Source organism: Pleurodeles waltl, chromosome 12 (assembly GCF_031143425.1).
Source record: "Pleurodeles waltl isolate 20211129_DDA chromosome 12, aPleWal1.hap1.20221129, whole genome shotgun sequence".
Lineage (NCBI taxonomy): Eukaryota > Metazoa > Chordata > Amphibia > Caudata > Salamandridae > Pleurodeles > Pleurodeles waltl.
Genome location: NC_090451.1, coordinates 695,523,214 through 695,543,967, shown reverse-complemented (window position 1 = coordinate 695,543,967; position 20,754 = coordinate 695,523,214). Strand labels below are relative to the sequence as shown.

Here is a 20,754-nt window from a genome sequence, read left to right as displayed (position 1 = left end):
GAACTCTGCAGAAAAAAATTAATAGCTCACAAGCCAATAACAGGCCCTTCCCAGTTTCTCAAGGGTCTATAGGAGCATTACTTGTATGTCCTGCACTCTTGTTCCAGTCATTACATGTTTTGGTGAATCCCACTTCCAAGAGAGGAATCAAGCCATAAGTGATGAAAAGAAAGTCTTACCAACCAAACTGGGTGCCATAAGTGGCAGGCATTCTTAGCAATTCAGCTTTGTTTTCTATCTTGATGGGACGAGGAACCAGGAATTGAGATCCTTGTTGGGCTTGGTTTTCCAGTGCAGTCTGGATTTGTTCGTTTTAGATCATCCATAATGTCATCCACTGTCAGTATCCGGTCATTTGCCCTGTTGATGGTTTTGTTCTGTAGTCTTATATGAATGGTAATACACACAGTGCTGGGATCTTATTGTTTTGCAGTTTTTACCACTAGTTACCCCTACTGGCTGGCACATACGTTTGTAACTACTGATTATTTTTTAGCTTAAGTTCTCGTTTTACTGATCTTGTGTGGAAGGGTAGCGGCCCGTGTCTTGGTGCAGAAAAGCTGCACTGTTTAGTGGAAATGTACTGGTTTTGGTGTTTAGGCATCCTACTTCATAAAATGTATTTCTGCTTGGGATCCTCCATTTCCCAGGCCCAACATTCAAAACAAAGTGTGTAAGTTGCAGCACATGCACCATCCTACAGCAGATCAAAGTTCCAGTCCCACATTGCGCTACAAACATGGTGTTCGCAAGTCATATCTATGTTTGATTACGGCCTTTAATACCTCAGCTAATGGCAAAGGAGTCAACTCATCATGCCAATTGATTTTGGTATTGTTAGTGCTTTATTTGTATGAATTGGTCATAGTTTGCCCTATCAATCAAGGTATTGATACCTAGCCTTTTATCTACACGAGGCTCTGTGTTTGAATCCTTGAAGTTATTTGAACAATTACTTCTCTTCTTCCTTCAAACAATGTAGTTTCTCAAGTGGTGTCACTTCAGTGTCCTGCTATGGGTTGGCGTGACTCGTACCTCGAAGAGCTCTTCCTTGGCTGGCCAACTCTGGCTTCATGGGTAAGCCATGTGAAGGTGCTATTATCTATTGGGTTATCCTCTCTGGTCTTAGCAGGTGCTCAGATTGTATTGGTTCAACTATTACCGCTGCTTCAGTCTTGATGGCCACACTTTCATTCTTCACGGCCATGTAAGCCAATATGAACTCTGCAGGTGGCACACATATGCGACGGCACACAAGATCTGACAAATCAGGAGTGGCTCCAAATTTCATGTGTAGCTCCTGCAACATAACCCTTCCAACAAAGCAAACTTGCACCCTTGGACAATTTGCAATTTTTTTTTAAACACAAAGTCTTAATTGGTGCACATGCGGTGAATTTCCTGGCATTAAACTTACCAGGTGAACCATCATTCTCTTGAAGTTTCCTTAATCTAAAATGTTCTAAGAACAGAGACAATTTGCGGGTTGTAGCATGCATTCCAGAAAATGTAATAATCTAAATAGCTACACCTTCTATTTGGAAGACACATTCACCAGCGCGACCACATGGGACTTAAAATCTTTTGACATAGTACTGCTACCAAGATCACAACTCTGATAATATCACCCAGTTTCGAGAAATTCATGCCTCAGGTGATGGCGGGCCTAGGACTAAAACACAGGCAAGAACATTAACAGACAATGGGTGTAGAACACTGGTACATACTGTAGACTGGTATTGATGTGTATCAATTTTTCCATATTTCTCCCAACTTAACTGTGCCCAGGAGCTGGGGTTCTCACTGTGTGATGGCATTTATTGATAGTCAAGCAAAACACTTTATGCATAGCACCCAAATGGCCATTAGCATTGTAGATATTTGGTAGTCTCTGGGTTGAGTTTTTAAAAGATCCATAATCCACAATCCCCCAACCTCTTCTTACATTGATAGATTTGCCACAACTTCATGCCTGCTTTACATAAAGGGGGCAGGAACTACCCTATAACCACCGGAATCATGGGATAAATATGACTATATTCTTCAATGGATGGTAGTGGTGGGTTATATTTTCTATGAGAATCTACATAACATCTCTTGTAGTAATAAATGTCAATCATTAAGTATGCCATGCCAATATATGATTTTGATCAATTAAATTAGGTCAAATTTTTTGTGCAAAAACAGGTGCTTATGTAGTAACAGATTAACGTGCATGTAAGACAGTGGAGTGGCCATACCCCATCGTAGAAGAGCTCACCCTTGTTTGTCTTTCTAGCTAAGGGGCGCAACTGCCAACCCCTACTGCTCTTTTCACAACTTCCAGCTCTGACAAAAAGGGGTGATGGCTCCCCCCCATATGAGCCTGATATACAGGAGAAAGGTCGTATAAACCATGACAGATTTACACTGTCTCCACATTGACCATCAACCCCATAAGATCATCAGGCCCATTCTTTTACTGAAAGGAGAGGGGGGTTTGGAAATAACTCACTTGCCCCCAGTGGGAAACTGCCCTCTCCCTGACAATGAATATTAGGAGATTAGAGCCTAGCAGAGCTCTGGGATGTACTGAGGACCCATACAAACATCTAAAGCTTTCTCCTCACTTTCAGGCAAGGACTACCAAGGAGTGATGTTGGTAACCGGGGTAGGAGGAAATGTCTTAGGAACAGTCCATCCAGTGAATCCTCTTCCTTACTGTCAAGCAGGAGGAAGGAGTTGTAGAACTATGAGGGGTATACCAGTGGCAGGAACTGATGTCCTGAAGACCACGACCATCCAGTGAACTATTTGTACGTTCAGGCAAGAGTACAACCGGAGAGGGGTGCTAAGAAGGTGTAAATGAGAAGTAGGAGATGTGGTATGGACCAGGACCATCTAGTGAAGTAGCTTCCCAATTACTTTCAAGAGTAGTTGTAGGAGCTGTGGTATGAGAGGCAGGAGGAAATGTCCTCAGAATCAGGACCATCCAGTGAAGCCGCCTCCTTTTTATTTTCCAGCAAGAGGAACTCCTATTTCTGACTACACCCAAGGAGTGTTTGGCTGTCACAATTAACAATTCAGGTCCTTGGTATGAAGGACAAAGAAAAAACCCTCATGTACCCAGAAAGGCTATGGACTGAATAGAGTACCTTTCAGGAATAACAGGTTCTCCTTGAGACTGGTCATGGACCAATACTCATTTCCTCTATTGGACAGTAGCAGGAAATGAATAAGTGGAAAATGAGATTGCACTAAGTGAAGCTACATAAAACGACAAACCCATTCCTCTGTTCTGCAACCTACCCTTAGCTTACTTCCTGTATTTACAATAGCGAAACTTCTAAACTAGGGTAATTATTATCCAAAATACTGTTCTCAGCCTTTTACTCTCAGCTGACAGACTTCTAGCTGTAGACTCATTACTATTGAATTTTCCCAGGCGTCTAACTGGATCCGGAAGATTTGTTTGTGCACAATACCCCTGTGCACTGGTGGGTGGCATCGATTGGCTCTGCACAGTGTTACCGTCCATGCCAGAAGTGACAACTAATTCACCTATAAGCACCACCTCACAGTCAGTTCTTTTCACACCAGCCAGCAGTAATCTAAGATAAGAGCTACCCCTCTGTCAGTTTTTGACAAGTGTTTTGCGACTATGATATCCTCTCGGTGGGTGGAGGAAATGTCAAAGACTACCAGTTTTAAATCCTGTGGCACCTGTCACTGCCCCATATTGTGAACAGACCCACACCTTGTGTCTACTGTATGGAGCCAACTAGGACTCCAAGCTGCTAGTAGCACAGCAGGAGATTCCACATCGTGTGACTCCACAGAAGTCTTATCCCAGTCGAGAGGAGGGTCCCAGGAGTCCCAAGTCCTTTGTCCCTTTCAAAATGGTCACAACTCGTAAGAAGGGGGTGGGGAAAAAAAAAAAAAAAGTCTAAGCATGCTTAGACTTCTCCTCGTCCAACAATGATGGAACATCAGCGTTTGAGGGACAGTTCAGAGCCTACACCTGGGCTGACTCAGTGCCACACCAATTTTCCAGGAGCCAGCAAAACCCTGCGGGGGATGGGAGAAGGGAAATCTCAGCCCGCTTTGTAAAGTAGACTGCTACCTGCACTGTGAAAGGTGGACCACTCTGCTCTTTCAAATATCTAAAATGGAGTGTGCAGACCCATTATATATAAAAAAGTCCCTGTTTGTGAACCCCGAGTTAGATTGAAAAGTTTGGGGGCCAGTTGGTTTAATATGAATTTAGGGCAATGGTACAATGTGGCTGCAGGTGAATAGGGCAAAAAGTTAGAGGGGCCAAACCAGGGTGCTGAGGCGTGCGAAAACCGTAGCCGGGCAGGATAGCATGGCACAAGGACTACAGTAGTCTGATTAATGCAGAGGTGAGGAAGGAGGCACACCATGAGGCTGAAGAGTGAATCAGGGCATCACAGTTGGACTCCAGGACTAGTGCTCCAAGGGAACACACTTCATCATCAATTTGTGTTCAAGATTGTCATATGGGGGGGGGGGGGGGGGGGGGGGGGTGGGAGAACCAAAGTGGTTTAGGTACGTGTAACCTGCAGTATTAATTTAGCCTTCTTTTTACGCATCCCAAGCTGGAGGCAGTCTGTCCTTCTCTCCACTCCAGCCTTCTGGCTGCAAACATTAACAAAGCTCCTCTGCACATCTAAAATGCAGATCTGAAGCCATTTGCCATTGCTTACCATTCATGGCTGATGGCCTACAGCTTCTGAAGGTCAGTGGTGGGCTGCTCCATTAATTAATCCTCTGGTCAGCCTGTGAAACTCCAGATGCTATCTAAACCAGTGAAGCCCATTAGGCTTTGAGGGCAGCTTAGAAAAATCACTTTTGAGTCTGCAATCAACAAATCCTTCCTTAGCTCCGCTTCTCCCCAAATATCCATCCTGAAGTCTGTTTTAGTTAAGCACAGCAAACCCACCCCCTTAGTCACAGTTTTACAGTGCCAGAGTCTGAATGATTGAAGACACAAACTACTTTTTTTCTTTTATTGCACAGATAATCCATACACAATTAATTCCGACATCTCTTGTACAAGACCGTGGCTCCTATAATGATGAACGACAGTGCAACAGCAAGTCCTACAAGAACAAGTCCCATGACAGACCAGGGATCCTTCTCTTCTCCTGTAAGAAGAAGGACAGTGTTAACAAAAGTTTTATCCAAACCTCACCAGGTGTAAGCTGCTAGACTGTCTCACTGACACTTCTCAGGTTCACAACTGTGTTCAGCATCTCAGTGGTATTTTCATCTGAATACATTAGTCCACCAAGCATTAAATTAACCTTGCTTTAAGTCACATTAGAAACTACCCTCTGCTGATTTACAATTAATATATAAATTAATATAATTTTATGAATTCTAAATCAAAGGGAGTTAAAGCACCATCTTGCACATTGTTAGATTACAGCTGCAGGAGTATACATATGGGGGGGGTGTTTGAATTGGATAAACAATCCAATTAGCAACGTAATATTGCACAAATATCAACTAAGTGGTGCTTTCATAGGGGAAACACCCTCCTCCCCCAAACCTGAAAATCCAATGATGGTCAGACAATGCAGCAACATTAGAGGCACACGCTAAAGAAAGTTAAATCATATAAATCCAAATTACAATGTCCTAAAGAGGATCTGATCACATGGTAAGCAGATGTGTAACACTTCAGTCCTTCTGTGTGGTTCAGCCAGTTTAAAGTTTAATCCAATTCAACACAATTCTTGTCCTTCTGTATATGCAGATAAATGGGATGTCAGAAGCAGAAAAACCCACTAACTTTGAGGTCAACATTCACTCCAGACCGAAAAATCAGATAATCTACATTTTACATTTCATTTAGGTGGGACACTCCTTTTCAGGACAGGAAAAATGTATTCCCTCCAAATAAACATTAACAAGCAAAATACCAAAGGACCGAGCCTTACCATCTGAAGCCACGCTGCTGCTGCTTCTTCCTTCACTTGCCACAATGACCAGAGGTCCCAAGACAGCAACACTTTCTTCTGCAAAGGGGAAGAGAACACAACTGCTACATTAAGATCTAAACAGCTGCACCACCTTACCAGTCACATTTCTGTACAAAACTCAAATCACCCCAAATACTGTTGGCAGATTAACACCTGCAGACATTATGAAAATAAAGACCACTTCATCAAAAAGGTGTGGTCTACTATCTCGAGTCAGATAACCATGAAATAAGGCATCCTTAGGATACCATACAACTAGAAGGCACTACTAGTCCACCCACCAAGCTTGCTTTGAGTAGCCACTGCTGCTCAGAACTCACTAGTTGAAACCCTATGAACTGGTTTTAAAAGCTACAGACTGGGAGGAACGAAGTGAGGAGAGCTGCAACTGTGGAAGAAATGAAGGCGTCCACTGTTAACACTGGAAAAAAAAATATATATATATATCTCAGAATCTACTGAGGAGGTTTCAAGTTCCTAAATATGCGTCAATGTAGGGTACCAGGAACATAACAAAGATGAAGGCTAAGTTTAGATAGAAAAGTGAACAGCAAGACACGTGTCTAGAACTCAGACTAAAGGTTTAGTAGTGTCTCCACAGACTTGAAGTCTAACATGTCAGGGGACGAAGAGTTAAGAATCACACCTACTTCAGAAGCCAGGGTAGCCTCTACATAGCCGCTGTGCTACAGGGACACCTTGGTCTAGAGAATTGTGACCTGGGTAATCAGGTCACAGATTGTATTCGCTGCAACATGCTATTTGAACCTCTGGAAAGGGCTGTACCAAATTGCAGGGTGGGCCCCAGGCTCCGCCCTCAATACTTAAGAATTTTGGGGGGTGGAAATGCTGCTCATGATACAAATAAACCAATCTCTACAGCAACCCTATGTTAGGCTAAAGGAAACCGAAAACCCACCCCAGCCAACCTTGCTCACATGGCCAAAAAGCCCACTGGTGATACCCTCGTGCTTTGCTGCTGGACAGAGTTCTAAAACCTAATAAATGTACACTGGGGCCCATCTTCACTCGAAGAGGTTAACACGAACACCAGCTGTGGTCTCCTCTGTATTCACACTACAGAAACTTATCTTTTGTGCTTTACTCGTGTGCAGCTGCTGCCCCGAGTCTGGGAGCTTGCAGTGATGCGACCACTAGTGCTTACATTTGAGCTGTGGTTTGTGGTGCTCAGTACTGGCACTTAAATTTGCAACACTGGCACTTACGACAGTTTTCCACAAGGTGGCGCTTTGTCAAGTTGAGACTTGAACAGCAGTTCTTTATTAATTCAACATTCTTTACAAAATGACCAATACCATCACCTAGGCCATTGTTATAGCTTTGAGGGGCGTGAAGTAGTCCCAACACAGCTACTAGCCACCACACTCCTCCAAGTGTGACCAGAATGTCAAGAGCATCACGTCCCGGGGCAATGGGTGGTGCAAGCTGTACTGGCCTCCAGATGAGGGCCCTGGCACTGGTTTTACTTCCAAAAGAAAGCACTGGCTACCCTCCAGCCAGTTGTACTCCCACTAGAAAGTTTGTTACGCGTGAAGATCTCTGCAAAAACTGGTCTTTCACCTGGCTTTCAAGGTTTAACATCTGCACACCCCCAGGCCGCAAAGGACCTGGAAGGTTCATCTCTATACTCGGCCTCCCAGTGATGTAGAGATCTCTGCACATCTCCAGACAGCTGGCTGCTAGAATCTCCGGACAGCTTCTCTCCTGCTTTATTAAATTCCTAGTATTGTCACATACAAGCCCTTGGCTTCCTCTGAAGCACCACAAGTCACTTCTTGTAGCAGAAAGTAGAACCGACCCCAAATCACCATGCAGCAGGGCTGATGAGTCCCTGGGGCAGGCACTGCTCTAGGTGAATGCAGGATACAGTCCCTCAGTCTTCAGCTCTTTGCAGACTCCAGGTCGTCTCTTCCCCCCCCCCCCCCCCAAGCTGAAGAGGAAGATTCCCAGCTCTGGCACAGATTTCTTCACCCCGCAGTGAAGTGTGCGGTCTTGCATTGGTCAATCTTTCGCACTTTAAGCGACTGACTGGTTTCCTCTTGGATGGACCAATCGGATCCCTTATGGTCAGATCATGGGGCTGACCAATCCTGATTCATCAGTGCATACCAGGATCATCTTCTGCAAGAGCCATCCTTAAACTGGCCCCAGTTTGCACCTGTATCTTGAGGTACCAATTCCAGACTGCAGTCAGATCCTTTGTTACCCAAATACAGAACTAGAGGGTTGACGCTTTCAGTAGCCTGACCAAACAAGAGGTAACCTGAAAAGGTAAGATACAGCTTGCCCTAGCCGCTGTGACTGAAACCCTCCAGTTTATAGATTCTAGTGTGTATACATTTCTGTATGCACCCAATAAAGCATACTGTGATCTGTGTACCTCCTACATGGTCCCTCCATCCTTTGAGGGAAGAGCCAAGGTCTCAGTGATTGAGGCTGGCCTTTGCAGAGAGGACTCCTGACCTTCAATAGAGGTCTTTAGCCAGCACACTCACTAGCAAAGATGAAGAGGCCCATCTCTCTATCAATGTAGTGAGGCCACCACTGTCAGTGCAAGCCTGTTGAGATGACCAATTACACTCTGAGGGGGCACAATAAAGATGCTCCTACATAGGTCCGAGCCTGTCCGCTCACAGGGCATATGAGCAACTGTTTACTTACTCCCCCCCCCCACCCCCTGTTGAACCACTGCAGAATTATCAAACACTTCAGGATGGGAGCTACACACCATGCCAAGATCTGACCACTCAGCAAGTCATCTGCCTCCAACTACATGAGGACATTTTGTTGCATATGGTATAAGTTCAGAGGTTAATAACCAATCCATTTAAGAGATGGTTGACTCACACTCCATAGTAGACCCATGGAGTGGACAGTGGTTCATTAGATATGGATTCCCATCTGCACAGTCGAGATGGATCTGAGGGAGCAGTCACATACCCCACCGGCTGCTTACTTGAATACACTACTCAGGGTGGTACTCATTCACTATGCCATCAACTGAAGAGGCAGGGTAGCTGGTCACCCACCCATAGGGAATAATGGAGCCCTGTATTTGTACCCCCACTCAAGTATACACCATCATACACAAGGGGTAGGATAAGTGTTCATCATGGTCACTTTAACCTCCTTTCCAAGTGATGTAAAAAGATAGATTTACAATTAAGCCAATCTTAAACTAGGAGCAAACCTGCCACTTTCCTTCTCATCAGCAAGCACTTTATTAAAAGCTGACCTGATTTAGCAACCTCGCTTCTCCTTGCTCGCCTGCTGGAGGGTGGTGGGGCCCCTAATGGCCTCACACAGAAGCCGGTGTCACAACAGCTGCAGATACCACTAGAGCCTTCCACTGGAGACCAGCTGGAATAGAGAATCATTGTATTTAGGACATCTGTACTACCAACTCAGGACCACAGGCCCACCAAGTCCTACTCACCTGCTGACAGCTCTACTGTACGAACATGCCTTGTTCTCTGCACTTGGGGCCACAGAGGCATCAACAGCCTTCAGGTTGCAGGTGATGAAGATCTGAAAATGACAAGGTCAGAGGTCAGGGGGGAACAAAGCCTAGGGTTCCTTATGCGAGAGCCAAGCTCTGCAACCATAGTCTAGATCACAATGAAATCTTACAAAGGATCTGGCATCTCCAATGAAGATGAAGGAATCAACTTTGAACTGAAGCTTGTTGAGTTGGGACCGTGGAGAGATGAAGGTGGAGGAGGAGTCAGTAAGCTTCCCATCAACCAGGCACCTGGAGGAAAAAAAAAAAAACACAGAAGTGTATATATGCACAGAATTTATTTAGTGAATGGGAGCTCTTAACTCAGTTTACTCCACTTTCTGCATTGCCGCTTGTATTTGGTTCCTAATAGAAGGTGCCCACCTGCCCACCCTACAAGTGATATGCTAGCCACAGGACTCTACACAAGAGACCATTTTGTAGCAGAAATTGGCATTTTAATGTTAGTAGCTGCAGAACCTCCAGTTTTGTCGGATGTGTGGCAAAATTAGTTTTACCTCGTTTGACTTGATACAGATGCAAGACCATTCTGGTTCAAGGATTCACAACATGCTTTATCCTCCTATGGGGCTGGGGTGGTGCTTGATCACTCATTTATGGTGTCAGTTTTCATAGCATCTGCTCAGGTTAATATTTCTAAACTGGCTGTACCACATGTGGCCTTCTGACACTGTCAGGATATGCAGGAACCTGGGCTAAATGCACCAAGTGGGGGAAGTGCCACTCATTGTCTGAAACACATCAAGTTGGAGCCACCTTATCCGAGTAGATTCAAGGCGTAGAACAGAATAAAGCTGGGACCAACACCTCCTGATTGGATTAAAGGTTAGAGTGCTTAGAACTTAAACCTCCCTATATTAGAAAGCCAGTGTAAGTAACATGTGAAGGGCTGGTTTTAGCCTACTTGGGTGCCTTCAGGATCAGCCATTGTTACTGGTCACTAGTCTTCTACACTTGAAAATTTACTCTGAGCCCTTTAAGGGCGTAGCTTTTTAATAATTAAAAGGTGAAGGAAACAAACTACTGTTAAGATATTGAGCATGAATTTCCATTAATATTTTTACACTACAGGTGTTTTGGGGGTGGGGGTAGAGGCAACTAAAGTTGAATTAGACATTTTTTCCATTAGTATGGACACCAACAGTCGGTGCATAAACTGGATCTTTCATCCAAATGAAAGAATGGTTTGGTAACCCAAATTTTAGTCCTGTGCTGCTCCTCAGAACTGCTATCCGGCAGCGTGCTCTCCACGGCGTGTCCTGGCATCACAGGACCCCTGACAAATCAAATCATTAACATTTATAAAGCGCGCTACTCACCTGTGCGGGTCTCAAGGCGCTAGGGGAAAAAGGGGGGGGGAGGGGGTTATCGCTGTTCGAACAGCCAGGTCTTTAGGAGTCTCCGGAAAGCGGAGTGGTCCTGAGGGTGGTGGGGAGGGAGTTCCAGGTCTTGGCCGCCAGGAAGGAGAAAGATCTCCCACCCGCCGTGGAGCAGCGGATGCGAGGGACAGCAGCGAGTGCGAGGCCAGAGGAGCGGAGGAGGCGGGTGGGGACGTAGAAGCTGAGGCGTCTGTTGAGGTATTCCGGTCCCTTGTCGTAGAGGGCTTTGTGTGCGTGGGTGAGAAGTCGGAAGGTGATCCTTTTGCTGACAGGGAGCCAATGCAGGTGTCTCAGGTGTGCGGAGATGTGGCTGCTGCGGGGTATGTCGAGGATGTGGCGGGCCGAGGCGTTTAGAATGCGACAGGGATCTGTGCAGGCTGTTGCCCCAGAGTGCTCCACTTGGGGTCACCCAAATCCAAACACCCTCAACCTGGACCACTGCTGTCTTTAAGTCCAGCTCATATTCCTCCTGCCAACGCTGGACCTGCCTATTCCCAGGCAGGTCTCCCCTACAACCAAGCTTCCAGGTCATCCATGAAACAAAGTCCTCTCAGTCCATTTTCCTTAGCCCCTACTTTTACGCAGTAGAAGGCATGACCGGCCTGGGGCTAGGTGGTTGCACTCAGTCGTCACCCACTGAAGCAAGGGTACATTTGTGGCAACCAGACCCACTGTTGGAAGGTTTGGGAGAGAAGGCTACAGTGGACCTTCCCCACTGGACGCAAGGAAGGGTCTTGGACAGATGTGGCCATGTACTAGCTTAGAGATGTTTCAAGGCATGGGCAAAGTGGGCTCTGGCCCAAGCTCTCTGGAGCCCCCTGAGAGCCAGCTCTGTTCTGCAGAACCTCACACAGAGAACAGACTAATTCTTACAGATTGTTTGAAATACCGTTTTCCTTTAGTTTACATTTCATGTGGGTGATGAGAGCACTGTAGACATTTTACCGAGAAATCTTGGGTTTATGTTTTAGGTGAAGTTATCAGAAATGGGAGGGTGTCTGATTATCTGCTGTAATATTAGTGAGCTGCTGTTTACAACATTGAAGACACACGTCACTATCCATGACTATTAGACATAGACACTTAGAAGTTGGACCAGACTGCATTGCTCCATCAGTGACCTGGCCAAAGAGTGCATTAAAAGGTGAAATTGGATTGTAAATTCAAAGCGGTTCTTAACAGGGGGCCCCAAAAATACATTTGGCCCAGGCACCAAAAGTCCTCCAGATGTCCCTGAGCTGGGTACAAAGTTAAGCATGAGAGCAAGAGTATGCCTGCAGCAACCATACAGTCTCCTGCACTCTGTTACTAATCACTCTCCTTACCCAGAGTTGGTTATGATGTCGTATCTTGGGCTGGAGTTCTTGTCTGGAGTCAGGGTGGCTACACAGCTGTCCACAAGGACCCTCATCGCCATGTGGCTGCCGGTGTTGACTGAGGCTTCGATGTGGAAGGCCTCCCCCAGTTGGAAGGTGGTATTGGTTCTCTCAGCAGACCAGTCGTCTGGAAAGGTGGAACATGGACAAAGTAGATTTAACGTCATGACCTTCAAACTGCCCTACATCCATGAGTATCATGATCCCCACTTACTGTTCATCAGGCGCAGAGAGAAGACCAGATTACTCTCTATCGACACTGTGGAGCTGAAGGGGATCCAAGTGGGGCGGATGGGGTTGCTGCTCACGTTGCCATTCCTAGAAGAGATCAGACCACATCAGCCAAGTTACATCCCCCAGCAGTGAAGATGAAGGGCAGATAGAGAGCAGAAGCAGCGAGGCAAGGTCCACTCACCTGGGATATATGCACTGGATGAGCACAGAGACAGGGTTGGACCGGATGATTACTGTGCTGCCAGATGGGGTCGGGTTATAAGTCAGAATCGAGCTGTAGACTAGCTGGGTCGGTGTGACCTAGAGAACAGAAAGGGGATGTTTATAACCTCAGCGCATGCTGTACTGTACAGTACACCCACAGAGCTCCAGTACCTGATGCACCTTCCAGTACACTCCTGCCCCAACCCCTTCAATGCTAGCCTACACTCGTGGCATCCTGTACTCAGCTTTACCTGTCCCAACAAATGCCAGACACTGGTATCATTAGGTAGTCCGAGAAGGAAGCAAGAAGATCACTGAAAGGAAATGACCCTTTACATGGTCACACCCCCCTCAGGTGTTTTGACTGAATTTCAACTCCGTGAACTGAGGCCTGCTAACCAGATCTCAGTGGAAGCGTCTCAACTCTAAACTGCATGTTTAATTGTCTAAACCCAATTGGAAATGGCAAACTTACTGGTAAGTCCCTGGTGAATGGTGCCCAGGGCATTTAAGTTAGATGGATAACCTGGGACACGATACCACTGACTGTGCCACCCTGCAGGTCCCCCAAATAAAACTAGTCCTTCAGTCCACCACTGTAGACTTGTAGAGTAGTCAAGTACTGCTGGGTGGAATTAGCCATTGAGAGCAATGACAAAAGTTACCACTTCCTGGGTCTGTGTGGTAATCACTCCTCTAGCAGGCTTGCTGAGCTCTAAAGGCAGGGTGCAACATACAACACAAGCAGGACGTTTACTGCACATGGGTTGCCAAGTATTTCCACAGTAAGTTTGTGTCTGTCAGGACAATTGGTGAAAAGATGGTCACATGCTGCTCTCAGCTCTGTCAATTCCTGAGCAGTGTGACCAAAGTATGCACTCCAAAGTATCAAACAACTCTTTGCGTTAAGCAAGACTTGTCAATCAGTGCTTAGTAAGTGATGCTCTGCTCAGAAGCCAGTATTCTGTGCAAAGAAAATCTTCAGCATGCCACATACCAAGGATGTGGTCTTCAATCTACTAGCAGAAACTTCCTACCTCATTCTCACAGGTCTGATTTCTCAGTTTGCGATGGTTTTGCCATCTTTCATCTTCTGATTTGTTTACCTCTATTGCAGTTGGAAACCATCCGATATGGACATAGAAGTGCCAGTGCCCACACAAGTGACCGTGCCCCACCCCATCAGCAACCACTTGCTCAAAATAAGCGCCGATCTCAAATCAAAATTAATGTAGCTTGCTGCTGTGCACAGCTTTAGCAAAGCTGACACTTTGTTGGCTTTAAAACTCCTGTGCCTTCCTTGGCCCACATGGCGCCACCTCAAGGCCACTTTCTGCCCTCCTGGAAAAATGTTCAGACGATTCAGGAAGCAGAACATTGGGGGTTTCAGGCCATGAGGCAACACCTCAGTCCTGAAGGAAGCCACTTTAGTATTTGCCCCAAAGGCAGACATCAAAGGTGAAGCTGCTTTGAAGGGCAGGTGTATATAACTAGGGGAAGGGAGGCAGGGGGTGTTCAGAAATACCCCATTGGCAAGTAAGACAGGCTGGCATGATGATGCCAGTCGCCAAAGAACATGGTCACCAGGTGGGAAGGAACCTGGTAGCCTGTTGGCTACCGCCCTAAGGGCTCTCTCCAAGCATCAAGAGCCCTGACCGCAGAGCGCAACCAAATCAGAAGGGCCAAAAGACTGTACGGCTGCACTGAGGGACCATCAGTCTGCACTGACTTGGACTGCACCTGCTGGCTAGCAGAGACGGACAGGGCGTGACTTGTCCTGCTCCAGGAGAAGGTCTCTAGAGCCCAGTCAAGCCAAGACAGCTTCATGGTCCAGCTGGCTGACCTTCCGTTTGCAGCACAGGGGCATAACAGCAGTAGAACTTGCTGGGACAAGTTGTAGCCCAGAGTCTTCAAGCCACTTCTACCACTAAGCAGCATTAAGGACAAAAACCTGATGCGTAGATTTGCATGCAAGTTTTCCGAGCCCGAAAGTGCTGTTGAAGTATTGCTGGGACTATCAGAAGGCAATCTATCAGCTTAGAAGGATTAGCTTGAGACCGTGACAAAGTGTGACTTAGTCCAGTGGTAACTGGACTTCAGCCATATCGGAGATGACTGGAACAGCAACCCTGCACCCAGGCTCCACCCCTCACCATCTTTGTTGATGGAGGAACAGCTACATAAAGAGCTCCAGTCGACTGCATTACAGTCACGGCATCCTTCATCACGACCTAGTCATACAAATCCATGGTAACACAGATAAAGTGCCTGGATCTGCTTCCTCTGAAGCAGACTGTTCTTGGTCACTGCTAGTCCCCTAACTACTCCTTAGGAGAGTTTGTTTCCTCACTACATATGCCCAAGTTTTCTTTGAAAAAGAAAGCAAGCGGCTAATTTGTTGACTTTACCAAGGCTTGTTAGCAGTAAAGTGAAATTATATTGATTGTTAGTTAAATCTTTCTCCTGAACTCTCAGCTGGTCTCTCATTTTAGTGTGTAAAATCTTATTTAAAATTTTTTTTTTTTTTTTTACAAATTGGTGTTGATTTCTTCAACACTCGAGTGACGTTTAAATGCTTAATGCTTGTTCCCCTGTGTAAGACTTGCTGCTCAGAGCCATGGCTACCCAGGGTTGAGCCGAGGTAGCTACAGGCAAAGCCTACAGGACCTAAAGTTATTGGTAAGTGTATTACACATTCAGGGGAGCTGGGGGTGTCTGACACCATTTCCTCACAATCCCCCCGGAACCCCACCCCTATGTTTCTCCAATTCAAGAAAGAGTTGAAGGTTCCTCTTTAAAGAGGAACATATTGCAGTGCACTGAGCGCCTACCGCTAACTTATGGACTGTTTCTCTTGGAATATATGGCACATTCAGCCGCCTTCGGCTAGTCTTGCGCTAAAGAAATAGCATAGCGCCATGTAGGTTTAGAAATCAACCCAATTGCTAAATGCTATGGATCTTTAGTTCATCTGGAAAAGTTGTCCTTTTCCATAGGCTTGATCCAATTATGAAACCACACAGTAGGTTGTGGCCACCAGCCAGTAACATATTATAGACTGGAATTATTAAATGTTATGACAAATGTAGTAGGGCTGACATTGGTTGTAAAAAGTATGGCAGTCGGTGGGCATTTAAGGGTCAATTTTTGATACTATGAAATTTAAATTAGCATCATAGATGAGGGTTTTGCCTTTACCCCCTGCTCCGACATTTTTGTTACGGAGCAATCACGTTAGGCTCTCAAAGGGCAGTTATTGTCCTTAGCTAACTAGTGTAGTACACTTGTTTAACTCTGAACTTTTTTGCCAGTTAGATGTGGGAATGTTTGCTCTGAAACAGTGGGCCCGAGTTGTTATGGTGACAAGCCATAGGTCTGATCTGTTCATTATGAGAAATTACACAGAGGAAGCAAGGATGTTAAAGCAAATGCGTCTTTAGGGGTAGATTGTTTTGCACTTTGCTAAAGCATGCAGAAATAATTTTAACCCGAAATCTCAGATGACCATTGTAGAAAAGGTTTCGTGTGGGTTAAACACGTTGGCAGAACCTAGTGGGGAGAAAATTTGCTGTGTAATGACTCTTGCTAGATTTTTCAGAATGCTTGACATGCTTAGCATCTGCCAGATATTTTAATAAAAAATCATGGTAATCCCACAGAGGGCCTTTGGGTCAGCCGTCATTAGTCTGTACGAGTGTAATTTACACCTTCTGTCTCTAACAGCTTATTGCATGGAGTAGTTATTTCTTCCCTTAGCCATTGCTCTTGCCTTGACACTAGCAGTAATTCATGGTTTTCTGAATATCCACCTGAAAGTAATATTGTCAGGGCTGGTTTACCAGTCCTTCAGTTCTCTATAGTTTCTTTGCATCGCCAATTTATTTTTTCTTAAGAGGATACTACAGCTATTCTGGCAGTGCTAATGGAGCAGTTGCTTTACTCACTGTATCAGTAGTGTTCTGTACTCATGGCCACTCCCTCAAAGCCAGGAGACCACTTGTCTGCAGTATGTTATTGTTTTACAATTCCAAGATGGCCGATGCATTTGTTCCAAACATGGCAGCCACGCTTGAACTTAAAAAAAACATATGTAGAGTGCCTCTGCAAGACTGATGCTACTGTGTTTAGTTATTGCAAGTAACTACCAGTGCTTTAGATTACTGCACACTTATTTTTCACAGGCTACTGGATTTGTGTATTTTATTAGGCTTGTGTCAGTGAGTTAGAGTATGTAGGTGAACAGATTCACAAGTACAAAGATGATTTGATGTTCGACAACTCATTGGATGCAGAAGCCCCATCAATGATGCAAAATAACTTTTCATAAGCCAGACCTATTGGCATTGCCAGTGCATAATAGGACTGTATAGTGCCTGGCTAGCACCTTGAAAAACTACTCATTAACATTAGTCTTTTACCTCGACTCTGCAAGAGTCTGCCCAGCTCCCCTTCCTGGGTCACTATATTGATGTTTTGTGGGGGTGTGAAACGATTAATCTCAAAGATTGGTATCTTTCCAGTGACTGAGGGGAGGACCTACTAATGTAAGCCACGCCAGGTAGGTAGCTCCGGTTTCGCTTTTACTTCCGAGAGAGCATTTGCTTTTTCCAGGCTGTTGCTTTTAGTAGAGTTGATGCCTCATATCTAGTATTGTCCTTATGGTGAACTGGGGCATCTGTGAGAGTTCAGGTTGTCAGTGGGTGTTTAACGGGTCATGACTAAATGACCTGCAGTTAAAGCTGGGGCAGCGCGAGGTTCGGTGCCCGTCTGAGTCAAAGGCTGCATGCACAACCAATCCTGGGCCTCAGCAGCGTGCACAGAGAGGTACCGTCATATGCCTCATCATTGATCATACTTAAGGATCCCCGTTTTCTGTCTGATTTTTACAGACACACATAGGTTGTTTCCTGTCTGTAAAGGGGAAATATCCTGAAAGTACTGCTTTTTGTGAAAGACTCCTTGCAGAGTCATGAAATCCAGGCAAAAGCTGAGCAGATCGGGAGTTACAAAACAGGTTCAGATTTCCTTAATTACAAGCATATGTTAACATACATTAGCATGAAGCTAATATGCACCATTGTGTACTGTTACATACAGCTGTTAATTTGCTAAACAGGACAGGCTCCCTATATGAGCTCACATCTAAGTTGTGCAAATACCATTTTGCGACTCCATTTAGTAAATACCATAAAACCAGGACCCTCTATTATGCAAGCCGATGAAATATGGCTAGGGTGGAAGTAAAAACGAAACTCTTTCGGATGATTGTGTTGGAGAAGTGGCAGATGCGAGAAGTACATGTAGAAAAGTAAAGATGCAGAAGGAGAATTTAAAGCTTGTGTATAACAACGCAAGCTGACAGGCTGCAGAGAAGGTGAGGGGGATAACAGGGCGGATGCCATACTCCCAAGAATAGTAACCTTCAGTAATATCTAACTCACTCATTCTCAGAGCTGCTACAGTTTCACTTCTAGGCGCTCAATGTCACTCATCTGGTTCTGCTAACAAACATTGGCAAAGCTAACCAGTCTGCTGTGTTGTAGGCAGTGTTGCTGCAACAGCCTTCAGAGTGGTTTTAAAGTCATAGGCCTTGTCGAGAGTCGAGCATCGCACAGAGACCTGACACAGCAAGGAGCCACGCCCATTCAGCAGGACCATTGTGCTTTTTGGAGTTCAGTCTCAAATGTATTATTGAAATATCGTGTGTGTAGCACAGTCGTTTACAGACGGCACATTTGCCATTGAAAGGTCTACTAAACTTGCAAATGCGCGCAGTTTTACTGCTACTAACTATATAGCGCACAAATGGTGAGGGAATCTCACTTTAGCGAGTATTGTTTTGCGCATCACAGCGTGTCGTGATCAGATAACACATCGCCCGTCAGACTTACAAAAATGTAAATCACTAGTGCTTTCCTAACTGCTGATATATGTTGCAAGTAATGTTGTTGCGAGATAGAAATAAAGTCTTCCCGCAGTCTCTTCACACTCCCTGTACCCAGAAAGATTCTCCACTAAACTTAAACAGAAACTCCTCAATTTTCAGTCAGAAAGAAAAGTGACCTCCAATCCCAGTGGAATATAGTTTGCTAGAATACACAGCCTGACATTTGACCTCTGTCTTGGAGAGCACAGCATAAGGGACCAGATTTACATGCATTAAAAAAAAAAAAAAGTAATGCTCCTTCACCTTCTGAAGGTCAAGATGGTTGTTTAGGGGGTGCAGCACCCGTAGTTCAAGGACCTAAGGGTGGCTCATACCACTTTACAGAAAGCTCACATCAGCACCCAATGCATGACACGTTGTTTAAAGCGCAAGAAAAGTTGGTTGTTTGACCACGCACCATTTAGAGACCCCCCCCCCCCCCCAACGCCTTTTTTGTCCCAGTTAAAGGATTGCCAACACCCTTCCCAGTACAGAAGCGCTATATAAAAGTATAAAACTGCCTAGAGACTGAGGGGGTTAGTGTAACTGATTTGGACACGTTAGGGAGTGACGAAAGAGACGCATTTGCAACACCTTAGCTTCGCAGCGCTTTAAGTGGAGAGTTTTAGGACTGTTCCTTGACTGCCACTCACTACCCTTCGAAGAATGAAAAGATTCATCGTGGGTCACGGTATATCGGCAGGAAGCGCTTCTACCCGCTGTGCCGCGGATTTCCTTGCGTGAATAAGGGCCTTACATTTTATACACACCTTTCTGCCGCAGGCACGTTACCCACTGAGCTGCCTAGCTTTTCTCCTACCTCATCGTGATTTCAGACTTCCTGGGGTATAGAGAAATGCGTTTTATACAGGAAATGAGAACATCTGTTCTAAAAATTCAAAATTCAGTGACCTTCCAGCTTTATGGGGCGCCAGTGAACGCCAGCTTCGACCGAGATGCGGTCAGTACAGCCAAGGACCCCTCAGCGTTTGTCCGTAGAGGGGTCGGCAGATCAAAACAGACTGAGCCGTGCAAGGTGGGGACAGCCCACCACGTGTCACCTCCCTGGGGTGACTCCAATTATGCAGTGTCTGCTGGGGTCGGAAGGCCCCAAAGCCATCTTTCACCTGCTAAGCATCTCGAGACCTTATAAACCCGCAGAAGTACGGAAAGCGCCTAGAAGCCAGACACTCACCTGCAAAGTGTTGCCACAGTCCTGCAGCGCGATCTGGAAGGTGACCGTGTTCGGACCGACAGACTTGGAGGCGCAGAAACCTGCCCCCAGCCGGAGATTACCCGGCTCCACCAACTTTCCTGTCCCGAAAAGGTCCTTCTGAACAGTGACCACCATGTCAGCTTCTAGGCACTGCAGTACCACCGGATTGAAAGCGGCCACGGCGCGCCCACCATCGGCTCCAAAGAACCCTCTGAGGGGGATACCGGGCGCAGCATAGCGGCTCCCCAGGGACTCCCAGGCCAGAGAGTTCTTCTTGAGAAAGGAGGACTCCCAGGAGTCGGAGGAAGCGCCTCGAATCACGAGGGAGGCGATCCATAGCGCTACAACTTGCAAAAACCCACCGCTAACCATCCTGAGCCCTGCAAACTGACACTTGCGGGAGTGTTGCTCATACAGCCCTTATAAGCCCCACCTGAGGCCGGCTGCTGGGTGACTGACAGCCCTGGAAACAAGGCCCACCTGTGTGATGGACAGCCTCACCTAGTCCCAGGCCCGCCTCCTCGCTGATTGACAACCCTCACTTGAAGGCAAGGCTCTCCTCCTGGCTGACTGACAGCACTCACCGGGACTAAAGCCCGCCCCCTAGCTGATTGACAATTAGGGGCTTCGTCAACCCTTAGCAGCTGGAACAGGGGTGGGACTTTTGACGGGCCTCTTCCGTCTGCATCTCGGCAGACACTGAACATGCGTGAAAGGACGGGTGCACGAGTGAAAGAGCATGGATTTATGTGGTGGATAGATGGATGAGTGAATGGATAGATGGATGAGCAAAAGGATGGATCGATGACTGAAAGGATGGATGAAAGAGGTGGAAAAGTTAAAGGATGAATGGCTGAGTGAAAGGATGGATCAGCAAAATGATGGACCGAT

The 20,754-nt window shown here is 46.0% G+C and overlaps 1 protein-coding gene across 1 annotated transcript; it reads right to left on the bottom strand.

The window, feature by feature from the left end:
* Positions 1 to 4,995: 4,995 nt before the first annotated feature.
* On the bottom strand, positions 4,996 to 20,316 carry LOC138267825 (zona pellucida sperm-binding protein 3-like). The gene is made up of 9 exons (XM_069217038.1): positions 19,843 to 20,316; positions 12,699 to 12,817; positions 12,498 to 12,601; positions 12,233 to 12,410; positions 9,639 to 9,759; positions 9,445 to 9,536; positions 9,244 to 9,368; positions 5,946 to 6,023; positions 4,996 to 5,147 (listed from the first exon to the last, which is right to left on the bottom strand). Exons 1-9 carry the CDS (start codon positions 20,233 to 20,235, stop codon positions 5,035 to 5,037), a joined length of 1,323 nt encoding a protein of 440 aa, XP_069073139.1. The 5' UTR covers positions 20,236 to 20,316; the 3' UTR covers positions 4,996 to 5,034.
* Between the last annotated feature and the right edge of the window lie 438 nt (positions 20,317 to 20,754).